Source organism: Aptenodytes forsteri, unplaced genomic scaffold, assembly GCF_000699145.1.
Source record: "Aptenodytes forsteri isolate BGI_AS27 unplaced genomic scaffold, ASM69914v1 Scaffold55, whole genome shotgun sequence".
Taxonomy (NCBI): Eukaryota; Metazoa; Chordata; class Aves; order Sphenisciformes; family Spheniscidae; genus Aptenodytes; species Aptenodytes forsteri.
The window spans coordinates 7482846-7493796 of NW_008796063.1; the positions used below are offsets into that span (position 1 = coordinate 7482846).

General features: G+C 40.8%; 1 protein-coding gene across 1 annotated transcript in view; it reads right to left on the reverse strand.

Moving 5' to 3' along the window:
• Positions 1-10651, reverse strand: part of CARD11 (caspase recruitment domain family member 11) — a 47378-nt gene extending 36727 nt beyond the window's left edge. The window contains exon 1 of the mRNA XM_009286402.1: positions 10381-10651. Within this exon, the coding sequence (XP_009284677.1) occupies positions 10381-10393 (13 nt within the window). The 5' untranslated portion in view covers positions 10394-10651. The remainder of the gene's footprint in view (positions 1-10380) is intronic.
• Between the last annotated feature and the right edge of the window lie 300 nt (positions 10652-10951).

Genomic DNA, 10951 nt, shown 5'->3' on the forward strand with positions numbered 1-10951 from the left:
TTGATGGCAAGGCCCTTCTATCTTCTATGGCAGTAATTACTCCAGCATGATATAGCATCATGTGAATTACAAAACAACAGCAGATAAGGTTCACTCTGGATTAGAAATGGAAGCAAGATAGAGCAACTTGGATCTGAATTCAAAATCCTATTTTGTCATAAGCTACCCAGGTCAGTGTTTCAAATCCTATAAAAGCAATACACTCATCAACTGAGAAGAGAACTCATATTATTCTCCACGGTACTGCAAACATCAGAAAGATTAAAGGAATTTTTTTAAAGGAAGCATATGGAGAATTTAAAAAGCCTCTTTAAAATAGGAAATATGTCCAGCCTTTTCATTATTAGCATTCCTAGAAGGTATGCCCTAGGCTGACATCAGCACTGACGTTGGCATTACTGGGTGAAATTCTGTCTACTGTGAGCTACGTCTACCATCTTCTCTCCGGTGTTCTTGAGAGGACAGGAGCTCTTGATCTGTCTTTGCCCACCCATGCCTGTATGAGAGGGTTACATCAGAACATTTCCCTGCACAGCAACATGGATGGTTACCTGAGGTGAAGGCAGGGACGGGTGTTCTTCTACTGTTGCTCCACGAGGTGCCTCGGTGAGGGAGCACAAAATGCAGAACATCGCAGAAGAGAGGACTCGGTGAGAAGTGGGCAAGTACCGTGGGAGAGCTCTGAAAGGGCTGATGAACTACAGTAACCACAAAACTGTACTTTCTCCTTATACTCACACTGAAATTGTTCATAGCAAGTTAGTGTGGGAGGAGGTGTTTACAGGACCTGTCCTGAGAGCGAGTAATTATTAATAATTCCTGGATTGCTAGAAAAGCTTTTGGAGTAACTCTGTGTGGGCATGCCCCTTGGCTGCTCTCAATGACAACATTCTCTAGGGTAAAAAGGGCTTTATTAGCACTGGTCCTGGTTACTTATGGGTGGGCAACTTTTTAATTCTTGTGCACTCCCTGATGTGACTTGAAAGCTGGAAACATCCAAGAATGTGGTCGCAGCATTACAAAAGCTTACTGCTTTTCAACGTGACAAAACCAGATCTCCTTTATTATCAGTAATGGAAAGCAGAAGTTATACATCAAGCAATGTTCTATGTAGTAAGGTAGGAGCAACCTGGGGACAGTGAAGCTTTCTTGGATGCTGTCAGACTAATTTTCTCTTGACGATCTCATAATGCTTTAAAAGTACTGTTCAGTTTTCAGGGCAGCTGCCAGTGAATACAGCAGGATCTTCATACCAGTTCTAAGGATCAGCAGACAGAGTGGGGAAATGATACTCATGTATCCACACTGCCAAAACCAAGGGCACAGTCTACAGGTTCTGATGATCAGCTGTCCTGCTATACCTAGAGCATCTCCCTCCACCTCTCATCTGAAAGCCTCCTAGTAGAAGCGACAGTCTATATTCTGATGAAAAGCAGCAAGAAGCCTCTTTAGGAACAGTTCATTTTCTAGACTCTGTCTTCACTTTCCTCCTTGCATACAGCAGGAAAAATGTTGGCTCTGAGAAAGTAAAAATACGGAAGGAGAATCGTATACCTTATTTTGACATCCTGACCATTTCTCTCCCTTAGAATTAGCCCTTTCTGTCCTGGTATCCCTGCCTGCTCCATAGTGAGGAAGCTGTGAGAAGGAAGACTGGTATTTCACATTTCTAGTATTCATGCTCTTTGTCTTTTAAAATGTATTTAATATATAAAAAATAATGGTAAAAATTGCAAAAAGAGCCCAATTTACCTATGTCCTGTTTTCAAAAGTGACAAAAATACACAGGAGCCTATGTTCTCATTAACAGATATGAGATTAAGGATTCAATTCTGACAACTTCTGGAATTTAACAACTTTTAGAAATTGTAAGACGTGTCCTTAGCCTAATCCTGGCTGCCCATTCCGGCTTCTCAATGGGGGGCAGTGGTCCAGCGGAAAAAAGTGATATTTTGAATGGTTAAGTTTCAGCTGGATCAGTTTCTTCACCCAGCTCACCACATTACCCTGTAAATGCTTGTGCCAACAGGGCACAGAAGGTAGTGCAAAAGCAGCAACAAGTGGCCAAAGCCAGCTCTTCAGCAGGGTTGCTGCTAGGTGCATAACCACAGTCTCAGAGGCTGAAGCTGTTCAGGCATTTGTGGAATGTTGTCCCACGTAACTCAATGAGTCAGCAGTTGCAATGCATCTGAATGAAGAGCAGAGATACTGCGACACTCAGACAATACCTCCTAGTACCGTTCCACAAATTCAACAATTTTTTAATCAGTAGGAAATAGAAGTCTTATCAGAAAAATAAAATTCAGCAAAGTTTTAAAATAAAATTTGGCAAAGCTTTAATTGTAGTGATTTGAAATCTGACCTCAAAAAAGTAAAAAGAAACAAACAATGGCTGTTCAAAATAGGATTCTGCCTCTTGCTCTCCTTGATAACGGAGAGCAACGTCAAAATGCAAGGCCAAAAATATCAAAAGTTGCTACCAATTTTTACTTTGCCCAACTTCATATATATCAGGGCAATTTTATATTGCTGTTACACTATCACTCACTTGGAATAGCAAACAGCCACAACCCAGAGATGTTATCGTCAAGATTGACTTGGGAAACACTGGACATTTTATTAGCAGTTGTGGTGATGAGGTGAATGATAGAGTTGAGGTGAGCTGAGTGAGGACTACCAGCTTTCTTCAAACAACTGATACGCACAGTCCCTGGTATCTCCACTGGAGTGGTGATGTCAGTCTCTGTAAATCAGACTTATCCCAGTTCAAATTTCCGGGATAACTTTTTATGTTTCTTTCTAATATTTATGATGTCACTCACCCTAGCAAGGAAAAAAAAGAATTAAACTTTCTCACTCCACAGTTTGAGGATCTGAAATGGATAATTCTGGTAAAGCATATTTATAAAGCATAAAGCAAGTTTAAAGCAATAACCATATTCTCCTTTTGGGTTCTTTTATGCAAACTTTTAGCACTTAGCCAAAAATGTTGCCGTTCCTTTTCAGGACAGAATGGTCCAGCTGGTGGCTCATAACCCACATCCAACCATCAGAAGGTGTTTACTCAGTTCACTATGTTTTTCTCTGGAGGAAATAAGGATTGCTGGTTTGGGCAGCAGACAGCTGCACATCTCCTCTTGGACTTGTGTAAGGCCAAATTCACGGCAGAACAAACTTCTGGTCCGAGACTAGAGTTCACTGCCTCCATGCGAGGGGAGGAGGAAGATGGGAAGTAACCCACTTCTAGACATGTAGAGTGTAATACAGAATGCCAGGATGTGGCATGGCACAGCCCACGGAGTCTGATGCTCTGATCTGACTCTACAGCGGCTCTACATGCAGGACCAGAGGAAGAATATTGGACCACGTTGTCTGAAACACAGCACAACAACTTGTCCTACTACAGCCAGCTGTATGCGTTAAGCATTCTCCACAAGAGAACGGAAAAGAAGTGGAAGAATCCATCAAATGAAAATATGACTTTGTCAGTGAGGTCTAGAAACCTTGCTAAAGCAAAATGGCCTATCTCTGCCTTCCCTCTGATTTTTTATTTTTTCATTTGCTGTGCTTGATGCATCGCTTCATTTCCCTTAGGATCAGTCACAAACCGGAGGTGACAGATACCCTCAGTTCTAAAGCATGCTGTACAGGGAGAAGTTTGTTAGTTATCTTCACTCACCTGATGAACCTACTGTATGTGGGATGGTAATGAGAACCAGAGAGGAAGAGGAAAGGAGATATTAAACAAGACAAGCGAGGCAAGTCAGACAAACGGGTCAGACTGAAGGTAGAGAGGACCTGGGATGTCCTGTGAGGAGCAAAATAACAGTAACAAACTACCCTCTGCCTTTTCTCAGGTTCTTTCCTCACAGTAGTTGAATGTTCAAATTATCTTTACTGTTCCAGTCCCTTTGTGCGGAGACTGTACTTAGATCTGTGCTGATGGCATTAGCTATTTAATAGGTTTGCATCCAATATTTCTAATACTATCCTGCTCAAATAGCTTTGGATTTATGCACTATTATCATATAACGATGCAATTGCAATGAGTTTGCATTTTTCTCCATTGCAGAAAGCGCTACAATGTATCAGGAGCTTGTCATTAAGTTCACAGCCTTCAAAGCGGCATTCAAATTCTGACCATTTCTGTCTCAGACCTAGCATTTTCCAATTGTTCATTGCAGGTGAAAAAGTTCAGTCCTTCCTAATACCGTATTCTCACATGGCTTCTAAAGTAACTATCGAGCCAGACACTGCTCTCCCAGGTGTGCAGCCCTAGTCGTTCAGTGATTCAGTGAAGGTGTTGCTGTCAAAAGCATTTAATCCAGCAAAACTGCCCAGATCCTGCTCTCACTATGGATATGGGCAAGTCACAAAAACACCATTCTCTATTGTAACACTCCATATGAAAATGCCCAAGCATCATTTTTCCTTCAGGCCACAGACTTGCAGATTAAAAAAAAACCTGATTCAGTGTTTCCAGCCTTACAGGAAATGTAATACTCCTTCACTTTTTTCTATCAACTAAAGCAGAAGAAAAACACATTCTTTTCTGTCCTAACACAAAAGTTTGTGTTATTAGCATTGATATCTTTCTTGGCATAAATTCCAAAAATGAGAGAATAAAAGACAGAAGGAAATTAAACCTTCTACAATAAAACACGTTAGTCTTGGGTCTTCCTGAAAAATATGTAACTGGAAATAGAGGAATATGTTACTGGAAGGATGAAACACACTGAAAATCTTCTTAAACAATTAAATATTGAGATTTATTCTGACTTGTTTTGGCAGGAACTGTGCAGGAAGACTAGCAGTGTATTAGCAGGAGAAAATCAGCTCAGCAATAGTAAAGAAGGTGGAAAAAGTTTATGGAATTTTATATTTTCAGCCAGTGCAAGTCATTAGTGAAATGAGTTTGATGATCTAACTACGTCATTATAAAGTACTAAAACCATATGGAATGGCAACTACCTTGACGTGGTGCTCAGGGACATGGTTTAGTGTTGGACTTGGTAGTGTTAGGTTAACTTAGGTTAAGGACCTTTTCCAACCTAAATGATTCTATGATTCAGAAAAAGCCAAGAAATAGAGATGGAGGCAGCAGCTGCTGGATAGACACTGTGACTTGTTCTTGTGAGAGACTGGGATGCACCGGTAGACTTTGGAGAGGATCCGTGCAAAATTGCAATGAGGGAGGAAACGTTCTTTTAAACACAGACTTCATGCAACAGACCAGTTTGGTCAGTGAATGGTAAATGTCACTGGTATTTTAATTGAGATGTTAAAAGCCAAAAGCCTTCAAATGATCTTAGAAATGTGATAATTTTTCAGTTCATGATCAAGGAGAAAAGATTCAATCACCAGTTGCACTGTAGTTTAGAAATGAAGTGTATTTGGCGTAATCTTTAGAAAAAGAGTTGAAGCAAGCTTTGGGTGTTTTCCCAGTTTGCTCAGGATTCAGAATTCACAGAGGGAAACATTTGAAAGGTTTCTTTATTGGTGTTTCAAACCGTGGAGGAACTTACTTCTGTGCTCAAATATATTAAACGTGTGTAACAACCTATTAAGCATACTCATACTGATTTCAAGTATGGGCACAGCTAGATTAGAAATGTTTATACACATATAGAGCTGTAAAAAATGAAGTGGAAACAATCCATTAACTGCTAGTGATAACCATATATGTACTGCTAGCATAGAGCTTTTTCTGCATTCAAATGGAAAAAAATCCTTATCCCATTTTCAGCAGAAACCCTATGTTAAATTTACTCTTCAGCACTTCAATTACAACCTGAGGAAAATTTGCCAAAAAACAACCAGCGCTCAGGAGGCCAGTGGGAATCCTTTCATTGGTTACAATAAAGCTGTATTCCTCCCCTGAACTACAAAAAACAGCAGACTATCAGACTTGGGCAAATAACAAGTATCTTTGTGTAAGGCCAAACTGGCCTCAGGGACCAGAACAAACATATCTGTTAATACTACACAATGTTACTTTACACAGACAAATTCACTGAGGCAACAATTACTACAAATAATATCACATAAACAGCTGTATATACATTTATTCTTTTGACAAAACTAGAATGTTATAGCATTTCGTTTGACATTTCTGATAGATTTCCAGTGAGATTTGACAAATTTCTCTTTCCTCTTGAGTTGCTAAATAGATTCACCGAAGTAGACAGCATTAGAAAGTAATGTCCCATCCAGCACTGAAGATAAAATAGGTTTTGCGGGACTAACATAACAAGAATATTCTCTCCACTACATGTTCAGCAGTGATAGCAGACAATGCACAACATGTTGCCAACTTTTGGTGCTATTAGTAATGTAATTTTATGAGCTGTGAAAAAAAAACCTGTGTGTTTGCCTTTTGTATAAAGAAGTACAAAGGCCTTACCCACTGGTAAAATGTTAAATGCACCCCCTGTAGATCATTAAGCAGGTGCATTCATGGTACTCACAGACTATCACCATTCCTAGAGCCCAAATATTTGGCAGAAGATTATGAAGGAAGAGAGGTGTTCAAAACCAAAGTGCAGAAAAGACCTTTACGTTTAACTAAAGTCAGCGTGAAAACCTCCAGCCAAGGAGTAATCCACTGCCCACAGCTGGGACACACCATGATGGGGTATATGGCAGATCTGCCGTTTGTCAAATTGCACTTTAAACAGACTGGCACTGTATTCTCCCCTTGCCTGAGAGAAACAGAAGTGAGAGGGTAATATAGGGAGAGAATACTGACTATAGAAGTAGAGAGAAAGAAGCTTTTATCACTCGTTGGATGTGTGCCACAGAGACCAATTATATACATTTGACAGCAACCATTATAATTCCAGAGTCCTTGAACAAATCACAAGCAGAAAGGTTACCTTCCTGAAAATGTTCGTTGCCATTAAATAACTGACCCAGACTAGAGGGTGAAGGCAGCACTTAAGAGAGAGTTCGGGGGAAGGGAGGAGGTGGAGAATCTTACTACTTGTACACCTGAGAAAACCCCATCATTTGTTCTGAAAAAGGAATTGCAGATTTACTGCAGATACTGTATTCTCAGCAAAGCGGACAGTGTTCTGAGAATGCAAATCCTACAGACAGCAGTAACAAAACAGCCAAGACAAAAATAATTTCTCGCTGATATCAGTGGCAAAACTTGACTAAACTTGGTGAGGTTTATGGTTTTACCCTCCAGGTTGAAAGTCACAAGACCTGGTCCTATATTCTTTGTTCTTTTAAGTTTAGATCACTATGGAGGCTACTTACAAAGAAAGCTGCCATAGTTCACATTCCACCATCAGTTACACAACCTTAATGACCACATCTAAGCGAAACATTCGCATTTCATGAAACATGCATTTCAATATTAGAGAGAGTTGAGGCATCTGCTAAAAAGTGGGTAGCTTGTTCTCTCTCAATAATATAGGCATAATATTGGGAGAAATAAGGATCTCTCTAAATTTCATCCTCTGTGAGCAATCATTCCATATATCTGATTAAAAATTTCACCAAGCAACAGTATATAAACCAAGGTCATTTAGTATATCGCATTCAGATTTCTTCAGCATATCCCAGTTATTTGGGATGCATCCTTCTAGAGAAGGTTCAAACTGCCTTTAATTTTAACAGATACATGCAGTCAGATGGTTCTGTTTTCACCCATGTTGAAAGTTTATTTTTCTCTTAATTCGGAGTTAAATCTAACTGGAAGTAACTATTCGCATAAGAACAGGGAGTCAAACATGTCGTTTTGAATTTCTGTTCTGGGGTTGGCCCTCTCAATATAGCAATTTGCTGGGTAGGATGGAAAGTTTCGAGGCTCTTTCCAGCTGAAATTTCTCCTCTGCCAGACACATGGCTCAAGAAACTAGACACACACACACACACAAATTTCTGGCTCCAGGTCCCCTTGCCACTGTCACAACCCAACTTTGCCAATGCCCATTTTTAACTCAACCTACAGCAAACTATCATGATGAAAAAGAAAGAGGAGGGAGGGAGAGAGAGAGAAAGAAAAGATGTTGCCTCAGCCAGTTTATTTCTGGGAGACATCAAGGTCTTACAAAAAGAGCCAGTAATGGGGGCACAGAATACTGAAAAAACAAAGCACAAAATCATCATACAAGTTTTGCAGAATGACTAAAAGGAACACAAGTACTTTTCACATCACAAGATGAGATGTAACAGAGTAAGAAAGAGTCATAGTAGACCTGTATGTATAAAATGAACATCTCTTATTTTATTGTTCTAGGCTTGTGGACTTCTCAAAGATCCGAAAGACAAAGATATTTTAATGTACCTGCTTCTGTATTCAGAAGAGAATGCTCAAAGCTCGAAGGCCACAGTTTGCCAGCTCTGAATCAGAAAAGATATATTATAATTGCAAACATAAAATTTAAGCTCATTTCACTCATAAGGAGATGGACAATTTGAGAGAGCAGGACAGATCACGAAGAGAATTCTCCCACATAATAATTCTCTTATTAATTCAGCCGAGTTTAATAAGTGATCCTTATTCAGTCCCCAAAAGCCCACATCAGAACATCCCTAGAAATAAATCTTCAGTCTCAATAGTCCTGCTTAAGAAGGTGAGGCTAAAAGGCTTCATCAAAGAAATGTCTTTATTTGTTGTATCTGGTTCAAAGCTTACAAACTTAAACAAGGAATAATACCAGATATTGTCCTTGGATGCAGTTTTTAGCCATGCCTGATCTTGGTGACTCACCAATATATCTGGTATAAAAGAAATGAGCTGTTTCCAGATCCTAGGAGCAAAGTTACTCCCACTACAGCATTAGAGTTGAGAACCTCTCCCTCCGAGATGTGAAATCCCATAGGAATCAACAGGACAAAAACTATGCCAGTGTCAGACCAGAAGGTCTGCTGTGGGGCAGGAAGTTTAAAACTTTATTAATTTTAGTAAAAAGGCTTATGATCAACTAGAACTATTTTTCCAGTTTGCCAAAGACATTTTGGATTGTGCTCTCCCATTTTTTCATCTACTTTCAGTCCCATCACTAAGCTCTTGCTCTGCTGCAGCCTGCATATTCTGCAGAGGAAAGAGGAGCTGAGAGACTGCAATACTTCCTCCAGTTCCCCTACAGGTACTCAGCGGGCATACTAAGACAGCACAGAGTAAGGCCATCTGCATCAGTAGTTCCTCCCAATATGAATGCAACATCAAGATAAAAAACAGATAGAGAAACCTGGTGGAGAGTTGTGGTAAGGACTTAGGAAGGAGTGGGATGATAGAAAGAGGAGGGATAGAATACACACAGTCAGGGCAGGCTGTATTTGTGAGTGGAGAGGAAGCTATGGTGTGTTATAGGTGTTAGAAAATTCTGTGAGACAGAAAGAAACAGAGAGACAGGATGACAGTGGTTATTCGTTGTGAATGACTAAATACGAGTCTGAGAATTGGAAGGAAGCTGTGCAAGTACAAAAGTCTTGTATTTGGGGATGCATCCCCAAAACTGTAAATATGCAAATCCTGCATAGGTACGTGAAAGGGGCAGACAGGAAAGCAGCATGTGTGTGCAAGGACAATCCAGTGGAGAGGCAACACCACTGTGTGTGCAAAATGAACTTTGCAGGGCAGCAACGCATGCTGTGTACATGAGAAAGCAGATGGAGCAGGAAGTAGGAGTGCGTATAAGAAGCTAGAGGAGCAATGGGAAAGGGGAACACAAGACAGAAGGAACTGACAGAGGGGAAGGAGAGAAAGATTAAGAACATGGGGGAGGATGTACAGTCTATTGCACAGGCAAGAAAGAGAAGGCGGAGGGAAAGGAAAGGAACGAATAAGGGGAACGTTTGTCACACAGAAAATATGCTTGGTGAAAAACAGGCATAAAAAGATGGTGAAAAAGATAGTTAAAGATACATTAGGGTTGCGAAAAGAACAAAAGAAGTGAGAAGAACAAATTAAAAGATTAAAAAAACAAAGAAGAAAGATTTTATTAGTTAACAGAAAGCATAACCCCCCAGTGAAGTGATTTAAAGAAAAGCCTAGGGCACAACACACTATGGATAGAACCAGAAATTCCCTGGAGACCAGTGCTGATGATCAGTCCTTTCATGTCCCCTCTCTAGATCTCCGTTTCAACTCTCCTTCCCAGTGCACACCTTCTTTAAGAACACGTTTGCACGTCCAGCTACAGCCTGTTTACCTCACTGAGCCCTGAGCTCCAAGTATCGGTGCATGCAAAGTACGAGACCTGTTGAGGGCAACGAAGGCGCAAATGCAATCATTTTCAAAGAAACATACTCTTGAAAATGAACACAAAAAAGGTGAAAGGTGAAAGTGGAACTTGTAGTGATTCGAGTCAAGTGCTGTCCCAGCCAGCAGTGAAGTGGAGCTGACCTGACAGCTGCTTTCCTTACCTTGGGTGCTCATGAGTGACCGGGCTGTCTTGCCGCAGCTGCTGCAGGCTGAAACTCTCTATGTCGCCTCCATGCAATTGTCAGTGTCTCTCCAGGAGTCTTGGCGAGGTTGGTTGTGCTCTGCAGCTGTTGAAAAGTAAAGGAAACACAAGGAGCAAAACACCCCCTGGCCCCTAAAGTGCCGAAAGTTTAGGGAGAATCAGGAATGAAGGAAGCAAGTGCACTGGTGTCAGAATGAGCAAAGAGCGACACAGAAAGTAAGAAAAAGTGTGTCAGAGGCTGGGAGGGGCGGAGAAGGAAAATGCAAAGATCTGACAGGAAACCAGACTATAAATCTGCTTAGGGTTTAAAAAAAACACATTTCTGCTCCCCAGCGCTACAGCCTGTTTGCAAATGACTCTGCATGCAGGTGACAGCAGAGCCCTGAAGTACCACTGTAAGCAAATAAAGAGGCACTTTTGCCCCTTCCCCAGGAACAACAGTGGGCAGAGTCGGCAGCAGCACAAACGACTGGCTCAGACAGAAAAAGTAGGCTGTCTCCATGGCCTCACTTCTAGTTCTCCAGACTTTT